The 26,222-nt window shown below is 45.8% G+C and overlaps 1 protein-coding gene across 1 annotated transcript in view; it reads left to right on the top strand.

The window, feature by feature from the left end:
- The first annotated feature begins 1,400 nt into the window (after nt 1-1,400).
- EHD4 (EH domain containing 4) overlaps nt 1,401-26,222 on the top strand; it is a 70,563-nt gene continuing 45,741 nt past the window's right edge. Inside the window, 2 exon segments of the mRNA XM_028507069.2 lie at nt 1,401-1,754; nt 21,397-21,573. Of these exon segments, the coding sequence (XP_028362870.1) occupies nt 1,519-1,754; nt 21,397-21,573 (413 nt within the window). The 5' untranslated portion in view covers nt 1,401-1,518.

Here is a 26,222-nt window from a genome sequence, read left to right as displayed (position 1 = left end):
AGTTTTATTTTTTTCTTGGCTTTCTTTTTCCTTCCATCATTAGCTTCCTCTAAATATGTGATCCACAAAACAACTCTAAAAGAGTTTCTATTTTACAAACAAGGAAACTAAGGCAGAATGGGAACATTACACTTGAGGTCACCCAGCCATTGATTCACATCATCAGGACTCAACCCCAGGTCTTTTGCCGCCAAGTCCTGCTCTGTCTTCACCACAGACGTGGCATCAAACTGTGGTCCATGTACAAGCAGCATGGGCAATACCAGGGGGGCTTGTTAGAAATGGGGAGTTTTGGGCCCCACCCCATAACCACTGAATCAGAATCTGCCTTTCTCTCAAGTGTGAGAAGCACTGCTATGCATCATATTTTCCCCGATGTGGAGTACACATCAGAGTCATCTGGGGCCCTTGTTGAGTTCCATCCCTACTCAACATTTTAACTCAGCAAGTTTGGTGTGAGGACCACAAATCCGCATTTTAACAAGCATCTCAGGTTATTTTCAAGCAGGTGGCTCTGTGGATCACAGTTGAGAAATGCTCTAAAACAATTGAAAAATATTTTTAAAAAAGCAAACAAACGCTGTAACCTAGGACATCCAAAGTGAAGGCTGATTATTTCTTCCAATCTCAATTTAGGTAAGTGTTTTTTTTTTTTAACTTGAAAAAGAGACAACTGGGAGATAACATTAAGTCTTTTACATGGACATTGGTAATCAATGAGAATGATGACTAAATCTTCAATTTTACAGAAAGTCAAATAAAGAAAGCTAAGGGCACAGGGCCTTCACCCAGACTTCTCAGAGGAAGTCTGGGTGCAGTCAGCTTGTTGAAGTACAAGAATCATGTACTCACGTAGACTGAATTTACTTCCCCTACTTCAAATTTTGTCTGTTATGTCCGTGAGTCAGTCTCCACCATAAAATGAAGGTAACAATAACCTACAAGCGGGTAGAAAGAATCTGCCTGTCAACTTTGTGAACTTTTGTCTCTAGTATCGACATCTATGGGGCAGAGAGGAGAGAACATTCCAGGAGACTGAGCAGCCTCCGGAGGTTCGGTTTTTGTTTTTTTGTGGTTTTAGTTTTGTTTTCTCCTTTTTTTTTTTTTTTTTTGCCAGCTCAGATTTGCGAGGAAGCCGATCCCACCTGGCCAGAGGTGAAGACCTAGATAGACCAGAGAGATCCCTCGGATGTTGGTTGTGCGTCACCGGCGGGGCGCTAGCCCTCCAGACAGACTCCGTCATCAATAATTCATTAAGAACCTCCTCTCCATTGGCTGACACTTCCACACGCGCTGGCAGCGACCCAATGAGGAAGGAGTTGAGAAAGCTCTTTTGAATAGTGAACGAGAGCTCTTGACGTTGCGATTGGAGATTGGTTGCATTAGCGTTGAGGCGGGGCCAGCTCGAGTGGCGGAGAGCGCAGCTGGGACTTCTCAGTACAAGCCAAGGAGGGTCCTACGTTGGAGTTGGGTGCGAGTGCAGGTCGCGGACCGGAGGACGCGCGGACCGACGGCAAGATGTTCAGCTGGATGGGGCGGCAGGCAGGCGGGCGCGAGCGCGCGGGCGGCGCGGACGCTGTGCAAACGGTGACGGGCGGCCTGCGTTCCCTCTACCTGCGCAAGGTGCTGCCACTGGAGGAGGCGTACCGCTTCCACGAGTTCCACTCGCCCGCGCTGGAAGACGCGGACTTCGAGAACAAGCCCATGATCCTTCTGGTGGGCCAGTACAGCACGGGCAAGACCACTTTCATCAGGTAATCCGCCCCCTCCTAATCCCTGCCTGGTCCCTTGCCCGCCCGCCCGGCCACCACCTAGGTGGAGGCGGTCCTCTGCACGTGTACGCGTGTAATCTCTAGCCTCCCGCTGTCTTAGGGCTTCCTGCAGCGCCCACTTCCTCTTTCACAGAACCCCCTCGCCTCCACCACCGAAATGACCTCAGGTTCCCCGTCCGAGCGTGGTGAGCACAGCCCCGCCCCAGGGCGCGGTCGCCCGAGTAGGGGCACGCTCTTCTCTCGCGGGCAGGATAGTCCCCAGAACCCCTTCTCCACGTACTTCGAACCCTCCTTCCTACCCTTTGGAAAGGCACTGGTGTGACCGGCTTTTTATCCTGTCACCCTGGCCTGGGAACCAGGGAGAGGGAGTCTATAATAAGCATCTTCTTGATGAGCGAGTGAGGCCTAGGGCTGGAAATGGGGACAGTGGTGGCCGGGGTATCGGAATGGTTTAGTGAGTCATAGTTGGAGAGTTAAACCTGTAGCACAGTGCCTGCATCAGAATGAATGAATGAATGAATGAGTGGCAACAATAGAGGGTATTGCCCGTGCCTCTGCCCTTGAGGTGGCCGGCCACCCCCACCACAGTGGTGGGGGTAGGGTTAGAGAGGCCACCTTCTTTCAACTCTTGCACAGCCTCACCTTTATCCTGCCATAGGAAGTAAGCTGCGTGTTGCAAACCGCACCCAATGGAACTAAGGGGGAGTGTCATATTACCACTCCTTAGTTTCCATTTCTTAGGCGGGTCATTCCCTCCTAGTTCGCCTTTGACAACTAAAAATATTTGTCATGCCCACTGTACCTCCAAAAGCAAATAATTACTGTGCGTGCCCTAAGTTTCAAATAACATCACTTCCTCAGAAGTGACTTTTGATGGGAAATTAATAGACACCGAGACAGGTTTTTGAAGAGGCTATTTTACTTCCATAACTGCTGGCATTAAGACTTTACATTCTTTGGTTAGGAAACTTGTTTTCCTGGGTTAAACCCCTTTCCTGGGTTAAAACAAAGTGACTGGTCATTTAAGGTTTTGGAAATTACAACAAATCTCTTCATCATTGATGTTCAACAGGTGTTCAGAAAACTGTATCTATATTTGGATACATGCCATTTCTATTAAGTAGTGGCCTCTTTTTCTCCACTCCAGTGACCTAAATAGTTCCTACAAATAGAGTAGTTGTCACTACAGGAAATATGTTCAATCCAGGCCTTCATATACTCTATGAATGAATTTAGCAAAACAAATATACTATATTGAAATATATTTCCAGACCAGCGATTTTCAACTGGTGTGCTGTGGCACCCTGGTGTGCAACAAGAATTTTAAAACAGGCGATACCTGACTATTTAGTCAGGGACACTGACCTCCTTTCCCTTAGATTGTCAATTAAAAAAATAGCAACAGCCAACCCAACAATAGCTGCCTGGTGTGAATGAATCAAAATTATACTTTTTTTTTGTCAGACTGGGAAAAAAGATAATGTTTTCTGGTGTGCTATAAAAGTTTAGTAATTAGTTTATGTGTGTCTTGAGATGGAAAAGGTTGAAAATCACTAGACAGTAACTTAAATGTGAAGGAAAACTGAAGAAAATAATTTTAAAATTGCTTCTTCAGTGCTTATTAATATGTTGAAAATAATATTAAATATGTCACCTCAGACATCCAAAATGAATCAGAAATTTTACAGTAACTGGTATCTTCAAAGATGACAATACATTTAAGGCCTCAATAATACTAGCAAGTTTTTAAGTATAGGGGATAATGAAGCGTTATGACCAATTTGTACAAGAGTGGGAGGTAGACCTTTTGAAATATACAGATAAAAGATGAGGAGGTAGCATTGTTATAATTATAGTAATCTCAGACATTAGTGGTGGCATGTTCACAGCGCCCCAGGCAGTTCCCCTGTCTGTCTTTGCCACAGGGGCTTCATTACACCTGTGTGGTTAGGGAGCGCTTGTTGATGCTGTACCAACCTGGATGTGATGTGGCTCATGATGTGCTCCCATAGCCTAGTAATAAGCAAGCCTGAGACAGGAGAACACAATTCACAGGAACATGAATTGATCTTTTTTTTTCCAGTTCACTATTGCATTATACTATTTCTTACTCTTCTCTCTACTTCATAATGTGGTGGGATTTGTGGTATAGCTAAGCATAGTTTTAAGACTTTTGAGATCTGACTCTTGGAGACTCCATCCAAGTGGCCCACTTCTCAGTAGGCACTGAGCCATGTGCAACCCGAGGGTGAGGGAGGAGTTACCGTGTCAGAAAGTCACTTGCTCTTGAGACCTCCCCTGGCCTCACTGACTTTGATATTGGGTAGCAGGCACAAAGTAGGCCTGTGAAGTTAAAAGGAAGTCAGGGCAGACAGGAAGCTTGGTGAGGCACCAAGGACCTGAGTTTTGTTTCAGAGTGGAGATAGGAGGAGGAGATTTGGCTCCTGGGAGGAAAGCTCCAAACAAAAGGTCAGCTACCACCCTAGCTGGTGTGGCTCAGTTGGTTAGAGTGTTACCAAAGGGTCACAGGTTCAATTCCCACTCAGGGCACATGCCTAAGTTGCAGGTTCAACCCCTGGTTGGGGCATGTGCAAGAGGCAACCGAATGATGTTTCTCTCTCTCTCCCTTCATCTCTCTCTCTCTGGAATCAATAAATATATTTAAAAACAAAAACGAAAGGGCAGTTACACTCTAGAGATCTGCACTGTAACCGGGGAGCAGAAGGGTTGGCCCAGGGTGCTGACCATCCTGGACCCTGCCTGCATCCGTGGCTATCTTTTCTCTGAGGCTGTTCAGTGCCTGTTGTATACTTGTAGCCACCAATCACTAGAAGCTCATACTTGGCTGTGGGGTGCACCTGTCTACATAGTTATAGATTCTATTCACCTGGCTTTCTGCACATCCCAAGAAGTTACTGGTAACAGAGCCTGCACTGATCCTGACCAACACTTACCTCATCGTAAAGCCACTCAGCATGGCCTTTGGTATGCATTTCATACCTTTTTAATGAAACCTTACTCTTCCTTTTTTCCTATAACTGGGAAAACTAGGAACCCCACTAAAATATGGTAAGAGTGGGGAAATTATGTGTGTGGCTTGTTATAATGAAAAGAACTCCAGGATTGGGGTGGATAAAGAGCCTGAGTGTCAATAAAATATGCTTGCTTCTGATGGGAGATTGCTAGGAGAGGCACAAGTGCAAGGGAGAGGACGATTGGAAGGAGAGGCTTGGAGGGCCCTCCCTACATGGATCACAACACTGGCCCAGAAGGGGCTTCAGATGTGATGAAGATATTTGTCAAAGTCTCTTTGGGGTAGAAGCTGAACAGTTGGTAAACCTATTGTCTCCCTGACAGGTTTATTTCCCATAAGCCAGAGAGTGCAATGAGAGAAACTGTTGGTGTTCTGCCTCTGGCCAGCAAGGAAGAATTGGCCAGAGAAGGAAAAGAGATGAGCACAGGGAAAAGGGCCATCGCATATGAGGCTCTGTAACAGCCAAGGAAGGGCAGATGTTGGGCTCAGGCAGGCTTGTGTCCAAAACCCAAGAAAAACAGATTCCAGAGATTTCCCACAGAAAATCCCTGGGCTCAGGTGCTATGAAGGAAGACAAGACGTTTCCACAGAGAGGATATGAAGCTCACTGAAAATCAATTCAAACCACACAGTTATAACTTCTGATTTTTTAAAAGATATATTTTATTGATTATGCTATTACAGTTGTCCCATCCCCCCTTCACTCCCCTCCACCCTGTACACCCCCTCCCAACCACATTCCCCCCTTTAGTTCATGTCCATGTGTCATATTTATAAGTTCTTTAGCTTCTACATTTCCCATACTATTCTTGCCCTCCCCCTGTCTATTTTCTACCTACCATCTATGCTACTTATTCTCTCTCCTCCTCCCATTCCCCTGTTGCTAACCCTCCATGTGATCTCCATTTCTGTGCTTCTGTTCCTGTTCCAGTTGTTTGTTTTTATTTTAGGTGTGATTGCTATTAATTGTGAGTTTGCTGTCATTTTACTGTACATTTTTTTATCTTCCTTTTCTTAGAAAAGCCCCTTTAACATTTCATATAAGGGCTTGGTGATGATGAACTCCTTTAACTTGACCTTATCTGAGAAGCCCTTTATCTGCCTTCCATTGTAAATGAAAGCTTTGCTGGATAGAGCAATCTTGGGTGTAGGTCCTTGCCTTTCATGACTTGGAATACTTCTTTATAGCCCCTCTTGCCTGTAAGGTCTCTTTTGAGAAATCAGCTGACAGTCTGATGGGAACTCCTTTGTAGGTGACTGTCTCCTCATCTCTTGCTGCTTCCAGGATTCTCTCCTTTATTTTTACCTTGTCTAATGTAATTATAATGTGCCTTGGTGTGTTCCTCCTTGAGTCCAACTTCTTTGGGACTCTCTGAGCTTCCTGGACTTCCTGGAAGTCCATTTCCTTTGCCAGATTGGGGAACTTCTCCTTTATTGTTTGTTCAAATAACTTTCCACTCATTGCTCTTCCTCTTCTCCTTCTGGCACCCCTATGATTCGGATGTTGGAATGTTTGAAGATGTCCTGGAGGTTCCTAAGCCTCTCCTCATTTTTTTTGAACTCTTGTTTCTTCATTCTTTTCTGGTTGAATGTTTCTTTCTTCCTTCTGGTCCACTCCATTGATTTGAGTCCTGGTTTCCTTCCCATCGCTATTGGTTCCCTGTGCATTTTCCTTTATTTCACTTTGCGTAGCCTTCATTTTTTCATCTAATTTGCTACCAAATTCAACCAATTCTGTCAGTATCCTATCACCAGTGCTTTGAACTGTGCATCTGATAGGTTGGCTATCTCTTGGTCAGTTAGTTGTATTTTTTCTGGAGCTTTGATCTGTTCTTTCATTTGGGCCATTTTTTTTGTCTTGTTGTGCCTGTTATGTAGTGTGGGGCAGAGCCTTAGGTGTTCACCCGGGCAGGGCATCCCATGTCACTGGGTTGTGATGCTGTATGTGGGGCAGGGGTCCAAGAGGGAACAATGGCGCTTGCTCTGTTCTCTGCTGAATTTCAGTCACATTTCCCAGTTCCCACAAGCAAAGTGGGCCCTTCTGGTGCTGATTCTTGTGTGGGTGGGTTAGTGTACATTCTAGGAGCCTGTGGGTCTCTCCAACAAACTCTCCTGTGAGGCTGGGAGTTTGTCCCGGCACCTCAATCCCCACAGGTGTTTTCAATTGGTGTTTTGGGGCTTTATTTCCCTGCACTGGGACCCTACACTGCACGGTCTATCTTGCTCCCCAGTTTTGCCTTGTTTATCTGCACGCGTAAATGTGGACCACCTGGTCCACCAGCCTCATGCGCTGCACCCCTCCACAATCTGCTACCTCACTGGGTCTGCCTGCTGCTGCTTTTTTGGCCTTGACCCCTCTCTGCCTGGCTGCCCGACTCCCCCCCTCCTACCGGTCTGGATAAATGTGTCTACTGTAACTCCTTGGTTGTCAGACTTCCATACCATTTGATTTTCTGTCAGTTATAGTTGGGTTTTTTTGTTTGTTTGTTTCTAAATTGTTGTTGTCCTTCTTTTGGTTGTGCGAGGAGGCACAGTGTGTCTACCTATGCCTCCATCTTGGCTGGAAGTCCTATTTCTGATTTTTAAAAGCCCCATTTACTCTCTTCCTCCTACACCCCATCTGCTTCTCACAGAAAATTTTTTCTGAGGGAAGGAGAGGCAAGTCATTCAAGAAACAGTATAGGTTTTAAAAGGTCAGAGACTAAGGCAAAAAAAGAAATAGGAGCCATGTAGACAGGAAAGAAGTAAAATTGCCCTGGCCTGTGTGACTTGGTGGATTGAGCACCAGACTGAGAAGCAAAGTGTCGCCAGTTCAGTTCCTAGTCAGGGCACATGCCTGGGTTGAGGGACCAGGTTCCCAGTGCGGGGCGTGTGGGAGGCAACAACACATTGATGTTTCTCTTCCTCTCTTTCTCCCTCCCTTCCTCTCTCTCTAAAAATAAATTAATTTTAAAAAGAATAAAAAGGTTGATGTGACCACCCTAACTGCTGTGGCTCAGTTGGTTGGGCTTCATACCCCAAACTGAAAGGTCACCAGGTTGATTCCTAGTTAGGGCACATGCCTGTGTTGCAGATCATCCCCGGTTGGGGTGCTTTTGATGTTTCTCTCTCTCTTACTCCCTCCCTTTTCTTCTCTCTAAAAGTAAATAAAGTCTTAAAAAAATACTACAAATCTTTGTTGAAAGAAATTAAAGAAAATCTTATGAATGGAAAGATATCCTATGTTCATGGTTTGGAAGACTTAATATTCTTAGCATGGCAATAGTACTCAAAGTAATCTGTAGATTCAGGGCAATCCTGACCGAATTTCCAACTGCCTCCTTTACAGAACCTGACAAGCTGACCCTAAAATTCACTTGGAAGTGGATGAGATCCACACTAGCCAAAACAGTCTTGAAAAAGAACAAAGCTGAAGTTCTCCTATGTCCTGATTTCAAAACGGACTTTAAAGCTCCAGTAAACAGGGGTGCGGTGTTGGCAGAGGGAGAGACATATCCATCGGTTGAGTAGAATTGAGAGTCTAAAAATAAACTCACACATCTATGGCAAATTCGTTTTTGTAAGGGTTCCAAGACACAATTCACTGGGGGAAAGAATATTCTTTTCAACAAATGATGGTGGGACAGTTAGATATCCACATGGCGAAAGGAAGAGAGAGTGTCTGCTAAATGGAGACCGGGTTGATTTTTAGGGTGATGGAAATGTTCTGAAATTAGATAGTCGTATTAATTGCATAACTTTGTGAGTATGCTAAAAACCACAGAATTATACCATTTAAAATGGTGAATTGTGTGGTATATGAATTATATCTCAATAAAAATATAAAACAGTTCAGTCTTCCAATACTAAGCTTCCTATGATTTATTTAACTTTCATAATTCTGCAGTTTGTGCCAGTCAAGAAATTTCTGCATCTCTATGTAATAATTTAAAATAAAAATAAATGCCAGAAAGAAACAAAACAAAAAAAGAAGCAGAGGCCTTGGCCAGGCAGCTCAGTTGGTCAGAGCATCACCCTGATATACCAAGGTTGCAGGTTTGATCCCCAGTCAGGGCACTTGCAAGAAGCAACCACTGAATGCATAAATCAGTGGAACAACAAATCAGTGTCTCTTTCTCCCTTTCTCTTTCTCTAAATATCAATTAAAAAGAAAAATAAATGGAAATAGCTCAAAGAACAGAAGAATGAAGGAGCTAAGGAGTAGGCATGAGGAAAAAGGGAGTCATCGCCACACGATCCCCATATGGCTTTTTCCCTGTATATTCTTGTCAGTGTGTAAACATGTTCATTCTACACAACACTCAAGTTACTAAAGTCAAGGTACAATGCTTGCCTATAAAATGCTTGGCAAAATAATTAATTGTATTTTAAACCTTTAAATAGTATTTAAACTATGTTAATAGTGAAAGGGGGGCCAGGTTCTGGCGGAACCGGGAGCAAGAATGGTAACAAAGTTTATGGATAGCGTGAAGCATTAAGAAGCAAAGTGAATGGGCTGAGAAGGCAGAAATGCCTCCCACAGTTTTAAAAAGCCTTTTTAGGCATGTTTAGAACAAGAAAAAGTGTCAGGAAGTGATAGACCCACTGCTAGGGACTCTTGCTGTAACATGAACAGAAAGCAGAACTACTCAGCTATTATTTTGCTTCCTCCTTTTCCCTCACAGCAAATGATCTAGAGATGGCAGAGGGAGCCCGGCCATGTCTGACAGGGAGTCGAACCCGAGGGTGAGGTGCTCTCAGGGGCCCGCACAGGCCAGGCCCAGTAAGCACCTGGACAGATGGACGGGAGGGTGGTGTAGGTGAAAGTTGTAGTTGTGATCAAGGAACTGTGGTTGGTTTGTTTTTGTTTTGTTTCATTTTTTAAGAAATTATGAAGAATATGAAAAGTATCAGGAAATTGAAAGCAGTCAAGCATCCCAGTTTTCAAAAAAGGGGAGAAGGAGATTGTGTTTAAGAACAAAGCTCTCCTTCACTCCTTTTGATAAACTCTAGAGCCAATTATTAAAGAGAAGGGGAGGCTCACAGGAGGCAGCCTGATTCACCCGCAGAAACGATCCCGTTGAGGAAGACCATGGGCTCAGTTTGGGGGTTCTCGCCCTCCTTCAGGTGCCTGAGCCCCTGAGAATCATAGTCTCCTGTGCCAAATACCATTTTGCCAATCTGAGATATTACCTCAGCCCACCCCCACCTGGGTTCCATCACCACCACTTACTGACTCGGCTCTTGCCAAGGTCACCCAGGCCCCTGATGGCTCATCCGCTGGCTCCATTTTAATCCTTTCCTCAGAAGCAGCTGACACTGCTGACCATGTCCCCTCCTCTCTTTCCTGGCTTTTGTGGGGGTGCGGGTGGTGCCTGCTGTTTCACCTGCTAGAAGCTCAGGGTGGGATGGGGACATAGGAAGGACCCTTCATTCAGGCTTGGAGGCTGGGCAAGTCCTCCCTGAGGATACAACCTGAAAGCTGAGCACTGAGGAATGAGCCAGAGTCAGCTGCCCAAAGGAGACCAGGAGTGAGGATGAGAAAGTGTCGATGACGAGGCCCAGGTTTGTGGGACAACCAGGAGCCGTCCGCCAGGATGGGGACTAAGAAGAGGAAGAGTGGGGGCACAATTGCGAATTGAGGTTGAAAGGTGTGTTTAAGTGGTTTGGAGTCCATGGGGGATCAGACATGAGGGTCTGGACTGAGAGGAAGAGGGGCTTATGGAGACACTTGGGGGAAAGTCACCAGAGAGAGGGAGTCATGTCAGGGGAGGAGGGTGGCTCTGAGCCATCTTAGGGATCTTGTGGTTGCAGCTGACAGAACTTCAGCTATAAAAGGCTTAAGAGTGGAATGTATCACGAACCAAGGAATGCAGAGGTCTCTGGGAGCTAGCAAAGCACCTTCAGATACACTTGTGGTGTGCGGTGAATTTCCAGGTGTAGGAATTCTACCTCCCCATGATGAAAACAAGACGATTCAGTTCCCCAGCCTGCTCTGCAGGTAGGGGGCATAGGGAAAGAGTGAGTCTACCCTTTCTTGGATTACTTTATCTTCCAATGCATGTATTTATTTCTTTATTTTGTTGAAATATACCATCTAATCACTTTCTGGAAAATACTGAGAGAATGGGAAAGCAGCAGCAAATGTTTCTATTATTAACTTCCATAAAAGTTACTATGTTTTGTGGTACAAGTTAAGCAAAAAGGTTCAGATTTTCTCATAAAACTGGTAAGACCAGGTGTGCTGGCTTCAGACCTGGCCTGGGACCCCAAGTGGCATGATCAGCCAAGGACTGTCTCTCAGCTCTGCCGCCCCCTCATGTTGGCGGCCTCCTCCTCGGTGGGTTGCCCCTCACAGAGTGAGCAGGTGGCTGTCTCCAATTCCAGACTCACACCCTCACGTTCCGTCAGCTCAGCAGCTCCAGCGGGAGAATCCCTTCTCCAAAAGTTTCAGCAAAAACCTCAGTTTTGAGTCTCAGTGGTTTAACTTTGGCCATAGGCCCATTCCGGAGCCAATCCCCAGAGTCAGGGGGATATAACCCCTGCCTGGAGGGTGGTAGTCAACCCTCAAACCATGTGAACTCAGAGTGGGCAGAGGTGGCTCCTCAGGGTGCCATTATCAAAAAGAGGGGTTGATTCTGGACAGGTGAAACAGCAGGCACCATCCGCACCCCCACAAAAGCCAGGAAAAGAGAGGAGGGGACGTGGTCAGCAGTGTCAGCTGCTACTGAGGAAAGGATTAAAATGGAGCCAGTGGATTAGCCATCAGGGGCCTGGGTGACCTTGGCAAGAGCCGAGTCAGTAAGTGGTGGTGATGGAACCCAGGTGGGGGTGGGCTGAGGCATGAGTGGGAGGCGAGGCACCAAATATAGAATTCCCGAGGCAGCTGGGCACCGGAGGGGAGGAGTGGTGCCCTGGTCACAGGCATTCCGGGGGTTTGGTTCAGGGCGAGCACACGTAACACGTTGAGGGAAGGGGGCTGTAGAGGGGCAGCAGCTGGTGTTTCAGAAACCTGAGGAGAGGCAGGACTCGGAGCAAGGATTCTGAAGAGGGCCGGGGGCTCCACGCGGTTTGGTGTGGCGTTGGTGGCAGCGGTTGGCTGGGGGAGACACTGCAGATTGGCCCCTTGTCCACTTGTTACGTCAGCTGCCCGCCATGGGGCAGCAGGGACCAGGGTTAGGGGAAATGTGGGGGAGAAAAGGCATTTTTTAATAACAGAATTCTCTTCTGTAACTACATCTAGAAGCTTACTTCTAAAAAAACATTCAATGTACTTTTCAAAACCTTAGAGAGTCGTGACCGAGAAAGCTGTGGTTCCTGGATCTGGCTGTGGGTCAAAATCGCCAGGAGGTCTTCAGGCAGATTCCAGGGCCTCCCCCAGACCTCCCAGCTGGGAATGTCACTGTGGGTGAGGCTCGGAAATCTGTTTTTGTCCTTGTTTTTCTGTAAACCACCTCTCAAACTGATTCTTAGTTAGCCTCCTCCAGGCAACATTTGGGAACCTTTGACAGATGAAGGTTCACCTGATGGAACCATGACAACTGAGTCAACCAGCCTGGACAGGGTAGCCTCACAGGTTCACTCACTCTGGTGGCCCTTCCATGGAGTGTGGGCCAAACTCCATCTGTTCACCTTTTCAGCAAACGACCTAGATAAAGACATAGAAGCTGTGCTTATAAAACTGGAGATTATGTAATAAATGCAATTTCATAAACACCTTTTTTCACTTAATATATGATGAACTTTTTCTTGTGTCATTAAGTAATCTTCAAAAATAACTTCAAAGATTGTATCATATCCTATTGCACAGCTTGGAACATTGTTTCTATTTTACACTGTTACGTACATTCTTGGCTGTAAATCTTTGCTTTTCCAGGTTCTTATGGAATAGCAGCCTGGGCACAAATTACTGAGTCAAAAGGTGTAAATGTTTTTCAAGAAAAATATATATATATCCTCACCCAAGCATATATTTTTTTTATTTTAGAGAGAGAGGAAGGGAGGAAAGAGAGAGAAAGAGAGACATCAATGTGAGAGAGAAACATTGATTGGTTGCTTCTCATATGCGTTCTGAATGGGAATCGAACCTGCATCCTAGGCATGTGCCCCACGGTGGTCACACCTGTGACCTTTTGGTGTAGTGGACAACGCTTCAACCAACTGAGCCACCCAGCCAAGACAAAATAAATATATTTCTGATTTTATAATACATGCATATACATATTTCTTTTCAGAAAAGTTATTCTGAAAACTAAGTATTACTATTAAAAAACAAATAAATATGATAAAAATTCTAATTTGATTTTTTTACTAGTAAAGTTGTAAAATATATGATCATTCATCTGTATTTATTTGTGAATAGTCTGTGAACTTTGCCTAATTTTCATCTGAGTATTCTTTACCTTGTAGATGTTTAAATATTTTGCTCAAACATGGCTATCAGCCCATTGTCATAATTATTATGTTTTTTGTGTGGGCTTGCCTTTTTAATGTTTTATAATTTTGACATGCAACTATATTTAATATTCATGGTCAAGTCTAACACCTTTTTGCTCTTTTTAAAATTTTTTTATTGAATTTATTGGGTGACATTGGTTAATAAAATTATATAGGTTTCAGGTGTACAAGTCTATAATACATCACCTGAAATTTGTGTTGTGTGTTCACCACCCCAAGTCAAATCTCCTACCACTTTTTTCCTCCTTTATGAATGTTTTTTATCGCCCTTATGCATAGAAGATCCTTGATTATCCTATAGGTTTTAAAAAGTATTTAACTCTTTAATCCTCTTGGAAGTAAAATCTGTTTCAAAGGTATTCATTTTTTTGGTTTTTATATATTTTGTTTTAAGATTTTATTTATTTATTTTTAGAGAGGGAAGGGAGGGGGGAGAGAGAGAGAGAGAGAGAGAGAGAGAGAGAAACATCAATGTGCGGTTGCTGGGGGTTATGGCCTGCAACCCAGGCATGTACCCTGACTGGGAATCGAACCTGTGACACTTTGGTTCTTAGCCCGCGCTCAATCCACTGAGGTATGCCAGCCAGGGCCGGTTTTTATATTTTTAAACAATATTTATTGAATAATCCTACTTTTTCTCAATATCACGAGGTCTCTTCTAATGCCAATTTATTAAATATTGGAATCTTTGGGGACCTTTCTCTTGCATCTTATTGTTCTGTTGGTAGATTCTTATACCCGTACTATACTATCTTCAGTCACTTTCAGTGTTCTAAATAACTTTGTCACTCTAGAACATTCTTTAGTAAATGGTAGCACAGACTCTTTGATCTTGTTTCTCTTTGTTTTCCAAATACTATCAATCACCATTTCCTCTGATTCTTTCAGAGGAACTTTAAAATTACTTCATCAGATTCTTCCCAGAAACTCCCACTGGGATCCATTTGTATTGGAACTGCATTACATCTTGCCGCTTGCTCTCCCCAGGCAGGAACTCAGCGCTGCTCTTACTCAGACCTTCTCTGTATCCCAGAGGAGTGGTCGATTTACTCGCCAGTTATGAATCCTCACACTACTCTCGTCCTTAGGTATTTTGTATTCCATTGCTTTATGAATCAGATTTTTTCCTTTATATTTTCTAGATAGGTGTTGCTGGTATGTTAAGATAGCTACTTGATCGTTTTTTCATTTTCATTTTGTACCTGTTTGATTCAGGTTATTCCAACAGCTATTCATTAGATTCTCTTGGGTTTTCAAGATAGACAAGTGTATCAATTACATTCGTGGTTACTGTGTTTCCTCTTCTGTTTCATGTTTTATTGTGTTGGGAAGTGAGTGTTCAGATGAAGCTTCTAATTTTAATAATAATGCCTTTGTTATTTCACTTTAAAATATGATGTTGGCCATTGGTTTAACATTTTATAAACTAACCACATTAAGAAATTATCTATTGCTAATTTTAAAAAAATTGGTTTTGAAAAAATTAGGATGGATGTTGAATTTTGTTAAATGCCTTTTTACTTTTTCCTCTAACCTGTGTTCTGTGGATACAGTTCTGGGAGGTTGTAAACAGGTGTTCAAAAAAAAAAGTGTTCTCTAGTCAAGTAACCTTGGGAAGTGCTGTGTTCTGCAGCCTCTCATGCAGCGCACAGCCCTCCCGGATCAACCTAGAGTCCGTGCTACGACCCACAAATTACAAGTCATAACATAGAAAACACTTAATAGATCTTCATTGTATGAGGAAATGAGTGGATGACTAGAAAAAAAAAGAAGGCTGTAAGAAGTTAGAAAGCGTGATACCTCTGAGTCCAGTAAACTTCCTCTCCCTTTCTTCCTCCTTTCCCATTCTTCCATCCTCCTTCCAGAACAGCATGGAAGGTGGAGGGGAGCAGCTACAGGGAACAGCGCGGGTTAGGCAGCTTTCAGCACATCCCAGCCCCGTGTGGTTTACATTCCATCCAGAGCAGGGAAACGGAGACGTGAAAAGACTTCACCCAGCAAATTCCAGTGCCCTGGCCCAACAGGTTAATAATGTTCCGGTAGTAGGTCAGCAGTTTCAGATATGATGTATTCTGAATAAGCATTCCTGGTGATATATGCCAGTGATTTAACAAAGGGAAACACAAAAATAAAAGGTTTCACACTTAAGGAAGACATGGTTTTAAAATGGAAGAGAAGCTCATTCTGACTTAGTTTTCCAGTGACTCAAAGAAAATTAACATTTTAAAGTAGATGAAATATTTGCTCAAGGATACTTATCTCAGCATTGTTTATAATAGTAAGAAATGGGAAGCTATTAAATTCCCAAATAGTTAGGAAATGGTTTACTAAATTTGACACATATTCACTTTAGAACAGTATGCAGCCATTAAAAAATCGTTTACAAACAATTTTTAATGGTATAAGGAAAACTGATGATGCAAATCTAGATATAAAACTTATTCAACACTTTGATCCCAATTTCATTAAAGAATATATTTGCATATAAATGGATAGGAATATTTCAAAATGTTAAAAGCGGTCATTATCTTGTGCTGGCGTGGTCTATGCGAGCTACCTAACTTGTCATAAGCACGGTTTTCTGCAGGACGGGGATGAGAGCGCCTGCTCCAGGGGCAGTGAGGGCAAAGTGAGGGAACGTGTGAACGCCTTGTGAACGGTACGGCATGGTTTCCTAATAATCTGTGGTTTGGAAGGGTCTAGAAGCAGAGCTGGTGGTAGCACTGGCTTACATATTCTGGACCATTTTATAAGTCATTGGTGATAGTAGATGTTTGACTCTCCTCCTACTTCCATCTCTTGGTATTAAACATGAGGATAAACAAAGGAAACTGCTTTAAAAGCATCCTTTCCAGCCCTGTCTGGGTGGCTCAGTGGGTTAAGCGCCTTTTCATACACCAAAATGTTGCGGGATTGACCCCTGGTTGGGACACATATGGGAGGTAACCAATCGATATTCTCTCCCTCTCTCTCTCTCTTTCTCCCCCTTCCTCTCCCCCCACCCCTGCCTTTCCCTTCCTCTCTCTCTAAAATCAATAAATATATCCTTGGATGAGGATTAAAAAAAACAAAACATCATTTCCAGATTTCTGAAAAATCAGAGTTGAAGGACTAACCCTTTTCATTCTCCTAGTGAAACAGTGGGTCAAGTATTATAAATAAACACTCATAAAACTGTCCAACACTTAAATTGAACTTATTTATTTAAACTTATAGCCATGTATTTAAAAATAAGGAAATAAAACTGCTTCATCACTGAACTCAAAAGTTGTACTTTATTTTTTTCACATCGATGTGGTTTGAATACCCAAAGGAATAAACTGATCATTGGGGTTAGTGTAATGCACTTTGAAAACTGTCCCAGGCCGTACAGTGAAGTGGACCCTCCACATCTAAGCACAGATGCCAGCATATGCACAAACTTTTTTTAAAATCTCACTTATCATTACACAAGTTATTTCTCTGGATTTCGCTCATAGTGCACCCCCAATATAGGTGCCATATCACATTTTAGAGTGCTCACTTAATTATTGAATACTACTAACAAGCCTTAGAGTTGTATACTTATTACTCATAGAATGCATTCCTGTAAACACTCCTGTTGGAGACTGACTCAGCTTCTCGGGCTCTGACGCAGGGCAAGGGTGGTGTTCTCACAGGACTAGTAAGAAACCCCATGTTCTAATCTTTGATCCCCAACCTTTTTGGCACCAGGGACCGGTTTCGTGGAAGACAATTTTTCCACGGACCTGAGTGGGGCGGGGGCAGACAGGAAGTGGAGCTCAGGTGGTGATGCGAGTGCCGTCCATGGTGGGGGTGGGGGAGGAGGGAGGTTGGGGACCCCTGTTCTAATTAACCACTTAATCTATTTCAGCCATAGTTTTCTCATCTTTAAATGGGGATAAAAATAGTGCTTACCCCATCAGGTATTTAAGATGGAATAAGTTTAAGAATGAATAGCCAGGGGAGACAAAATTTGCAGCTAGAATTTTGGAGTAATGTGCCTCTTGTAGTTTGATTGTTCATTTGTGTTCTAGTTAAGCCCACCTTGGAGGACATGGTGCTTAGGTGTGTTGAGGGACTTTTCACCTCTTGAAGATTTTTTCTTCTTGTCACAGTGACATTTTGTTTCTATGAAGTTAAAAAGATAATTCTAGCCTAAGCCGTGGGAGGGAAAAAAAGATACTGCCCACATACTCCCTTGCACAAAAGCACGAAAGGCTGGGCCTCAGCCAAACCTGGTAGCCCGCATGCCCAGGAGCCATGAGGACGAAGCTGAACCATGGCCTTCGGCAGACGGGCAAGGAGAGGCCCGGACTCCCATCCTCCCACACCCACTCCTCCCAGCTGCTTGGAATCCCAATGTCTGTCCCTTTTTGCACTGATGGCTTGGCTCGAGTTCTGGGAGCAATCACCGCTGGAATTGGCAGCCTCCCTGAGAACACAGGAAAAGGAGCACGAGGTGGAGCCAGGGACGAAGTCCAGTCTAACGCACAGGATGCCTGTGCGGGGGCCAGCGGCTCTGAACGTGGTAGGCTCCTTTCCGTGGGCTTCCTGTGGCCTCTTGTGCCTTTGAATTTTTGTTATCACGGATAACACCACACCACAAAGTCCTTGGGACTCAGGGCTTTGAGAAAGCCTCTGAGGTGTCAAAAAAAAAAAAAAAAGTTTAACACAATCAAGTAGCCTCATGTGTGGGGCAGTGTGGGTAGCCCGTCTTTGCGCCTCACACCCCGGGATCTGCTCAGACTCTTTTCTTTCAAGTTGCTGGTTTCGAGCCTCATCTCACTTCATTCTCACTCGGCTCGCGTCAGACCCTCTGTCCCACTGCGCGTGACATGTGCGTGCCTGCCCAGCAGCGTGACGTGAGTGTGTCTGAGTTTCACCATCCCACACTGTAAAAACTCTTCTGGGCAATCAGTGTAGTATGCCATATTATTAACTCATGTATCTGACAGGTCCTACTTAGGGACCAGAAGCTGGGGGTGTGGGGCACCCTGAGGCTGCAGGGCTGAGCCTAGAGCAAAAGCCTCGACCCACGAGGGGAGAGCTCCAGGCTCTAGTTCTGCAGGGCCAGCAGCGAGTTAGACCAGCGGCAGGTCACGTTCCCGCCCCCATCCTCAGGCTCTTCACAAGCACAGACACGGGGTCGGACCAAATGGTTCCCAACAGACTTTGAGGCTCTGAGGTTCTGCGAGTGTGGAAGGCGCCCTGCAGGAAATGACAGCTGATCAGAAGGGAGGAAACAAGCCCACCAGTAACACCAGTACTAAGTGTTCTATGAAGGTTTTGGGAGATGGTGAGGTGGGGGGGGTGGGGGGGTGGGGGGATAAGGAAGGCCCTGGAGTGATCAGGGAGGGCTGCCCTGATGGAGGCAGTAAAGCAGCTTACAGAGAGGGTAGGGTAGGTAGTAGAAATCGTGAGACATAGTTCCCCACCAGATGGAGGGAAGATGGAGGCAGGAATTCCGGCCTAGAAGAGGCTGATCAAAAAAGGAAGAGCCCTGGCTGGGTAGCTCAGTTGTCCCGTATACCAAAAGGTTGAGGGTTCGATTCCTGGTCAGGGAACATACTTGCAGGTTCAGTCTGGTTGGGGCGCATACAGGAGGCAGCCGATCAATGTTTCTCTCTCCCATCTTTTTCTCTACTCTTTCCCTTCTTCTCTCTCTAAAATCAATAAACTTATCCTCAGGTGAGAATTTAAAAAGAAAAAAAGGAAGGAAAGGTCCACTGTAGGGGAGGAGCAAGAGCCCAGACTGCAAGGGGTAGCTTGTGAGGGTCCCCGAGTGGAAGTGACCGGGGAAGGAGTGGGCTGTTGGAGTGCTGCTTTAGAAAAAGAGTCTGCTCTCCAAGGGCAAGTGGGGGAGAGGGCGGCTGGGGGGCCGCTGGGAAGTATGGGGTGACCAGAGCCCAAACGAGATGTGACAAGGAGGCAGAGGAGGGAGGGAGGCCAGAGTCTGATGACCACCTGGACGAGGGCACAGAGAGTCAGTGAGTCCACAGATACTGGCTCTGCACCTACTATGTGCCAGACACTGTTAGGTGCTGGGATAGCGTGGTGAGCCACAGACAAGGGCCATCTCTTTCAATATGTTCCTAACATCCTGCGACAGTCATGTGCGAACAGTCACATGAGATGATTTCAGATCTGTTGCATGCCATGAGCAGGGAAATGTGAGAGAGGGGCGGGGGTGTCAGACAGACTGGAGACGCCGCTTCGTCACTGGGTACTTATCGACCCTCTCAACCGAGTGCCCGAGATGGTTCCGAGCACGTGGGAAGCATTAGCGAATGGGAGAGACAAAAAGCCCTACTTTCCTGTGGCTTACACTCTACCAGGGGAGACAGGGAATAAATAATAAAATAATAAGCAAGTACATGTTATATTAGGATAAGGGAATAAGAGCTACGGGAAAGAGGACATAATTTTTTCTAATGTTTTGCTTTTATAGATAATGCTGCAATGGACATCTTCATGCAGAAATCTTTTTCATGCATTTAGGATTTTTCCTAAGGGTAGATTTCAAAAAGTAAAATTACCTCCATTTTAAAGGTTTTTAAAAATTCCTCACCCAAAGATACATTTTATTAATTTTAGAGAGAGGGGAAGGGAGAGAGAAACATCGATGGGTTGTCCTAACGCTCCCTGATGGGAAATCAAACACGCAGCCCAGGCACGTACGTGCCTGACCAGGGTGCGAACCCACACCCTCTTTGGTGTATGGGATGGCTCTCCAACCAACGGAGCCATCCAGCCTGGGCCCCCACATCATGGAAAGGAGGGAATCTTGAGGAGGGAGGGAGGGAAGGACTCTAAGTGGCTTCAGCTGAATGAAGTGCAGGTCGGGGGTAAAGAGAGCTGTGTTAGGGCTCAACCAGTTCCCATAGAAAGTAGGCTTGCCCCACCCAGCATGTCACTGAGCCAGGCCTATGCCTGTGTCACACCAGTTGGTCTCCTCAGCCCACTGAGTGAGAATCCTCAGTGACATTTGCTAGGGCCGCTGTATACAGTTGTGCAGGTTAAACTACATGAGGGCCCCTGGGCAAAGGGACACGTCAGGGGTAAAATCCAGCTACAGTCCTCCTTGCCAAGCTGTGAGCCCTGGCACAGGGCTGTGTCTGCCTAGAAGAAAGGGCATCTTTTTCCCTTTTGCACAAAGGGCCCTGGTGATATCTAGTCTGAGTTCCCCCTTTCACCTCCAACCTCATGGCAGCCTCTGTTGCTACTGAATTATTTAGAAATTGTCTTCCATGGCTACAGCCTCCAGGAGCTCAAGGGAGCTGTAAGTACACAAGGTATGATGTGCCAGCCCCATAGGCTGTCAGTGACAAGGAAGGAGAGAGTTTACTATTTCATTCAGTACATGGAGTGCCCTCAGTGGGCAGGCACGGTGCTGGGGATACGCATCTGCCACAGACATGGGCCTGCCTGCGAGGAACAACAAGCGAAGAAGTATCTTACCCATGTGAGCACCAGGGTGGTCCAGGCACAGGGGGCCTGGGGCCCACAGCGGAGATTGCCCCAACACACTTGAGGGACAGGGACACTCTCCTAAAAGAAGTGGGCCTGAGTGAGCCTGCAGGATACATAGGAGCTGGCTGGGAACACTTCTCTGGGGTGGTGTCAGTTGCACCAATGGAATCGCAAACAAGAATTGCTGTGCTGAGCAAAGACCACTTTTAGCAGAAGATCGAGCCAGTCTGCAAGATGTCCAACCTCACTAGGCTTCCTGCATCGGGAGAAAAAAATAGGTCTGTAGATTTTAAGTTTTAAAAATCAGCCCTGGCTGGTGTGGCTCAGTGCCAGCCTGCAAACCAGAGGGTCGCCAGTTCGATTCCCAGTTAGGGCACATGCCTGGGTTGTGAGCCAGGTCCCCAGTTGGGGGCGCATGATAGGCAACCAATCCATGTTTCTCTCCCTCTCTTTCTTCCTTCCCCTCTGTCTAAAATAAATAAATAAAATCTTTTTAAAAAAATCATTATCAGCAAAACAGTAAATCATTCTCCTTTTATGGGGGGAGGAGGTATATTTGTAGATTTTGACATGATTCTGTTAAGAATCAGTAGGCCCGGGAAGCACGCTGGTCTTCGGCTCTGTTTCTCAGACACCTCAGACCTGCGGGACAATGCGCTCAGTCTCTCTCTTCCCTCCCAGGTACTTACTGGAGCAAGACTTCCCCGGCATGAGGATCGGCCCGGAGCCCACCACCGACTCCTTCATCGCTGTCATGTACGGGGAGACCGAGGGCAGCACCCCGGGGAACGCTTTAGTCGTGGACCCCAAAAAGCCATTTCGAAAACTTAGTCGCTTTGGAAATGCTTTCCTGAATCGGTAAGGACCGGCAACCTGACCATCTCTGGTCAGGTTATTTAAAACTTTTCTTTGAATTCTTTCCAATTACATGCAAAGGTTCAGAAACAGAAGAACACAGCATGTTTGTTCTAGAAGAGAGACGTTACAGAGAATAGGCTTAAGGTAGTCAAATATTTCAAAGATGTTCACAGGAAATGATCACTGGCTTCAAAGGGCAGAGCCAAGGCCCTGGATTGGATATTATAAGGCCACACAGTACAAGGAATACATTCCAGTGGTTTGAGCTGCACAGAAATGGTTCAAGTTGCCTTGTGAGGTGCGAGCTCCGCATCACTGGCAATGTTACATGGCAGCCGGATGCAAGCACCCAAACCTAGTGCGCCAGGGCCTCCTGCTCACTGCTTAGCCCAAAGGACCCCTGAGGTCCTCCAGACCCCCAGGTTTAGTCTGTTGATTTTTGTAGAAGAGGTCACCTCACCTCCCTGGCTGTCCCTAATGCTTCTCTCCCCCATGCTCTGAGCTGCTTCCTTCTTATTAGAGCAGAGCAGGGGGAATAGAGCCAAAACAACACACAAAAAGTTAATGTTCACACATAGGCATTATCTTATAGATGTGAAGCTGTAGGATAGCTGAAGCCCTGTCTTCACTGGAGATGCATTTGCTGTGTGCTGCCCCGTCACTGTTCCCCAGAGCCCCCAGTGACGCGGGGGTGGGGCAGTGAGGGCAGAGCACACTGGCAGGTCCCCTGGGTGCCGCTCTGCCCTTTCACGTGTGGTCTGCTCCTACCTCCCTCTCCCTCCCCCTCTTCGCCCCGCCTAGCCTTTTATTTTAAATATGTTTCTTTTTTTTTATCCATTGTTCCCTTCCCCTCTCATCCCCTCTTTTATGAGTCTACTGCTTCGGACTGGTTGGTTTGAGGCCGAGGGCTGTGGGAGGTTCAGGGACAGGGCGGGGTCATCTAAACCCCTTTAGGGAGAGATGGGACTAGAGCTGATGGACAAGAGACTTAAACTGCACTTCTCATGTTTAGATTTAAAAAAAAAATAGGAGTGTATGCTCCCAGCTGACTGCTGTTGCCCCAAAGGTTGAGGCATCTCATCGCACAACTCCAGGGGGCACCGTTGACAAGGGCTGTGGAATGAACGATGTCCCTGGGTGCGTGCAGTGGCTCTGCCCACAGTGGCCTGGGCAACCTCCACAGGTGCCTTCCGGGAAACCCTGAACTCTCTAGGGATCCATACTCTCCTTTAAGGGCTTTTTTATGCTCCGATTGCAGATCAAAGAAAGCATCCAAGTGGCAGGGAGGGAGCTTGGCAGGAGGACAAATAGAACGGTGCCGATGATGCACATGGAGCCACATTGCTGGCAGTGAATTGGAGTTCATTCCTCGACTCCAGAGCATCGTTGGTTGGCACCAGAGCATCTCCTGGTGGGAGAAGTAGGGGTTGATGGAACCAAGGTAGGGGAGCCACAGAGGGTCTCTCAGGAAGGACTGGGAAAGAGTGGCCCACACTGGAGGGGAAGTGGGACAAGAAGCTCCCCCAGCAGGCCCTCCCAGGAAGCCGTGGTCACAGGGCAGGCAGGAGCCCGGCTTCCGGGCCCCGGACTGGCCCTGGGAGGAAGTGCAGGGCGCAGCACCCTTCTCCATGGAGGGCGGCCCGGAGTCCTGTGGTTTCGTCACCACCGCCCTTAACTCACTGTCTGTTTGCCTGACAGGGGCTTGAAAAAGCAGTGAGCTGGGCCTTTTTTCAGGGTCTCATTCTGCGAGTCCATATTCACAATGGACAAACCAGGAGGAGTTCTCAGCTTGTTTAATTCCGACAGGTGATTTACTTTCCCAACAGGCTTTTATTTATTTTTTTTTCAAATCCCAAACATTTAGCAGATGAGTATGAAAACGAAGCATTTAGGAAAGATTTTGAATGGCAAGGTTCATTATCTCAGGACTGAAAACTTGCAGAAAATCCATGCATTATATATTCAAGTGTTGTTAACTGAATTCAGAATATATCAAAAGAAATAATAGCAAATAATTATATGGCATTTACTGTATCAGATACTGTGCTAACTGTATATTAGCTCTAAACCCTCACAGAAACCCTGAGGAGGAACTGCTGTGTAGAGAGGTGATGTAACTTCCGCAGCATCACTCAGCTGAGTGGCAGCACTGGGATTAGAACCCAGGCCGTCCGGCCCAGCGTCCTGCTAGTGACAACTGTCCTGAGCTGCCCAATGATATCATGTTTAGACTGAGAATCATTGCTTCCTTCCCACCATCTAACTATTAAGGCTATTCTTAATATAGCCCACCGTGGTGAAAATGCTACCGTCTCACCCCAGGACTTACGTAGAGTCCGTTAGTGTCAGGCACTCAAATGAGTGTGTGTAATTTTAGCATTCTTGTGGGAGTATCAGCAGGTTCCCTCCAAAGGCAAGCAAACTTCTTTTGACATCTCATACTTTCTGGGAATGAGGTCAAAATGAAATACTTAATAGAAAAGAGAATTGTCCACCTGCTGTGGAGAACTTCCCTCCCCCACTGAGCAACCCTATCACACATAGGGTAGGTTCCACTGTCCTGGCCCCTCTTTACAGGGTGTCGGCTTGGGTGTCTGCCTACTGCAGCCTCTTTAAAAGCATTTCGCACTTCCCAAGGTGGTACCAGATGGCACCTGGAGGGTGCCACCCACGCCAAAGCATTAAGCAAATCAGTGGATCCTGAGTTTCAATCCTAAGAAAGTAACAGAGAGTCTACAGTGCACTTTTTTAAAGATTTATTGTATTCTTATTTGAGAGAGTAAGAAGAACATCATTTGGCTGCCTCCCGAATGCACCCCAACTGGGGATCGAACCCACAGCTCAGGTATGTGCTCTGACCAGGAATCAAACCCATGATCCCTTGGTCACAGAATGATGCTCCAACCAACCGAGCCACACAGGCCAGGGCTACAGCGCATTTTTGAGAAACGAAGATAAATTCCCCAAAAGGCAGCTTCACATTGTAGAAATCCCATACTCGAACAACAAAAGCAGGAGTAGGGTCTAGAACAAAAAGTGCTCTGTGGGAGCAGCTCGGATGCGACACTCTGCAGCGTTGCTGCGCTGCTCCACATCCGTGAGGAACCCGCGGGCGGGCCTGTCTCGGAGTTGCCGCACGGGAATGTGGCTATTGAGGTTACAAGGTCTGTCAGCGGGAGAGAGGTCCACGTCACAGAGGAAGAAATGGACATGCCAGCAGCACCCTGGGGCCGAGAGCCCTGGGAGACAGACGCCAATGGGCTCTGGTCAGTCGGACAGGGCGGGAATCGGTGTCCCTCTGTCCAGTCTGCTTTTGAATTGGACACGATGCTCTTCCCTTAATCTACTTTTCCAAAAATGGTAGCCTTTTTTTCAAATTCAGGTAACTACAGACATTGTTTTTAGTTTAGCATAAAGTATAATGTTAAATTGTAGCCTTCCACAAAAGAAATCCTTAATTTCATTTACTTCTTTATTTCCTTGATTTCTTTAAAAAATAACTTTAACCTTTGGCCTTAGAGATTAAATTCTGAGACTTCCTTTTAAACTGAAGGAATCTGAACAGTACTCTTAGTGGGCCTGTCATCTTAGCCAGGCCTGAGGATGGTGATGATAAAAAAATACTGTCTTACCCTGGTGTAATAATTTAGCAACAATGGAATGCACACGTGTGTTTTTCAACTTACACGCTGTTACCTCTGTGTTTGTAATTACATGAAGCTTCATAAAATAGATTTTTTTAGATTACAAGTGTTACATTGTCACTTGGTATCACTGGGAATTTTTTAAAAACTGACTTAATACAAGGATCCGGCGTCAGTCCAGACACATGCTGGCTCCATCAGCTACTTCAGCTGCAGAGATCAAGGGAAATGGGCTCTTGCCAAGAATCACTCTTGATTCACCATCAAAATTTTTAATCTGAGTCATTAATTGTTTTTGTGTGTGTGTGTGCTATGCTTATCCGTAATAAACTCTCTGAAGCTTTTCCCATCCGTCTGTCACCTCGGGATTGTGGTGGCCCCCAGGTCATGACACCATTGTTCTTTATGGGCAGCTGCCTGTCTAGTGCTGGTCCTGATCTTCCAGAAAGCCAGCTTTCCCACCAGAGCTCAGGCAGACCTTCCGGCACTGGCAAGGATGGGCACACTGCTCCCGGCCTCCTCCTGTGAGGCTTCCTTTACAGACGTACATATTGAGGTTGGACCACATGAGACTGCCAGTACTCACTCATCTTTTACTTGTAAAAGTGGTAATTCCGTAAGGTCTAGTGGTAACCTTGGGCTTTTTATAGTATGGATTTATTCTTTTTTAAGACTTTATTTATTTATTTTTAGACAGAGGGGAAGGGAGAGAGAAAGAGAGGGAGAGAGACATCAGTGTGTGGTTGCCTCTTGTGTGCCCCCTACTGGGGACCCGGCCCACAACCCAGGCATGTGCCCTGACTGGGAATTGAACTGGTGACCCTTTGGTTTGCCGGCCAGTGCTCAACCCACTGAGCCATAACAGCCAGGGCTATAGTGGGGTTTAAAATAAATTCCTCCTGGGCAGAGGAAGGTTAGATCTGCCATATGTGGTAAGGCCATATAAAATTATTATAGGTTAGTTGTCAAAGTCTTTTTGTATGTTATATAGTATTTACTATATAA

The sequence above is a fragment of the Phyllostomus discolor genome, chromosome 1 (assembly GCF_004126475.2).
Source record: "Phyllostomus discolor isolate MPI-MPIP mPhyDis1 chromosome 1, mPhyDis1.pri.v3, whole genome shotgun sequence".
NCBI classification, from domain to species: domain Eukaryota; kingdom Metazoa; phylum Chordata; class Mammalia; order Chiroptera; family Phyllostomidae; genus Phyllostomus; species Phyllostomus discolor.
The sequence above is the reverse complement of the archived record's forward strand: the minus strand, read 5'-3'. Positions and strand labels throughout refer to the sequence as shown.